At 33.3% G+C, this 1,396-nt stretch overlaps 1 protein-coding gene across 1 annotated transcript; it reads right to left on the reverse strand.

Moving 5' to 3' along the window:
- Nucleotides 1–232: 232 nt before the first annotated feature.
- On the reverse strand, nucleotides 233–1,275 carry LOC122789909 (gastrula zinc finger protein XlCGF49.1-like). The gene has a single exon (XM_044057364.1). It carries the CDS (start codon nucleotides 1,164–1,166, stop codon nucleotides 333–335), a length of 834 nt encoding a protein of 277 aa, XP_043913299.1. The 5' UTR covers nucleotides 1,167–1,275; the 3' UTR covers nucleotides 233–332.
- Between the last annotated feature and the right edge of the window lie 121 nt (nucleotides 1,276–1,396).

Below are 1,396 nucleotides of genomic sequence, written 5' to 3' on the forward strand. Positions count from 1 at the left end.
ACATTTCCTCTTTGGGATCTTGTTTTGTTTTTTTTTTTTTGGTGAAATTTTTCCATATCTGGATGCCTTTGCATGTATTTCTCTTTGAATATCTTTGGGGCTACTTTTTTGTGTTGCTTAATTTGGCTTTCTCCTTTGCATAAATATCGAACCATATCAGATTTATCTTTCTTTCCCATGTCCATATTTCTTTTTTATACTCTTCACATGTCTTTAAATTTTGTTCTTTAAATTTTTGCACTTCCTCAGTCACTTCTTTTCCCAAACAGCACAAGGTTTCTTGATCTATATAGTGTTATTTGTGGATCCATTGTAGTAACAAAAACACATTTTTATCTGAAGCTTTTGACTGTTTTTCTTGTGGAAGTATTTTTCTCTCTACCTCTCTTTTCTCTAGTATGTATTTTCTCATGAGTTGAAAGTGTATAAGCATGTCTAAAATCTTTGTTACATACAGCACATTTATATGACTTTTCTCCTGTGTGTATCTTCTTGTGTACTAAAAGGGTGGTCCTGAATGTAAAAGTCTTCTCACATGTTGTACATTTATACAACTTTTCTCCTGTGTGTATTCTCTCATGCATTGTAAGGTTAATCTTTTGTGTAAAACTTTTGTGACATGTGGTGCATACAAATGGCTTCTCCCCAGTGTGTATTTTCTCATGCTTTGCAAGAGCAGTCTTGTTTACAAAACTCTTGTCACACATAAAACATTTATATGGTTTATCTCCAGTGTGGAATTTATAATGCACTGTAAGGTAGCTTTTCCTTCTAAAACTCTTGCCACACGTGATACATTTATGTGGCTTCTCTCCAGTGTGTATCTTCTCATGCATTGAAAGATTACACTTCTGTGAAAATATTTTGTCACATATGGAACATTTATATGGCTTTTCTCCAGTGTGTACTTTTTCATGACAAAAAAGAGTATGCTTAAGTGCAAAACTCTTTTCACATATGGGACATTTATATGGCTTTTCTCCCGTATGTATTTTTGCATGTGTTGAAAGGGAACCCTTCTGAGTAAAGCTCTTGCCACATGTGGCACACTTAAATGGCTTCTCTCCAGTGTGTATTTTTTCATGAACTGAAAGGTAAGCAACCCTTGAGAATGTCTTATTACACACAACACATTTATTTTGCTTGTCTTTAACACATCCTTGCATTTTATCAAGGGGGTCCTTGTCACACTTAGAACTTTGATGAATTTGAAACAATGATTTCTGACTCCAGCTCTGTCTTCGATTCAGACACCTGTTAACTAAATATTCAGTTAAATATTAGAATACAACACTGATACATAAAAATATTTTATCTATTGGTTAAAATGCTACTGAATGAGTTTTGCATTAAAACTTGATAAATAGATTTCTGTTTAGCTTCTTATTCAACAATG

This window comes from Protopterus annectens, chromosome 15.part0 (assembly GCF_019279795.1).
Source record: "Protopterus annectens isolate FY-2018-M chromosome 15.part0, PAN1.0, whole genome shotgun sequence".
In the NCBI taxonomy this organism is placed as follows: Eukaryota; Metazoa; Chordata; order Ceratodontiformes; family Protopteridae; genus Protopterus; species Protopterus annectens.

What these genes read in the sequence shown, in the direction of transcription:
- LOC122789909 (XM_044057364.1), bottom strand. Translation starts at nt 1,166, where the DNA reads ATGCAAGGATGTGTTAAAGACAAGCAAAATAAATGTGTTGTGTGTAAT.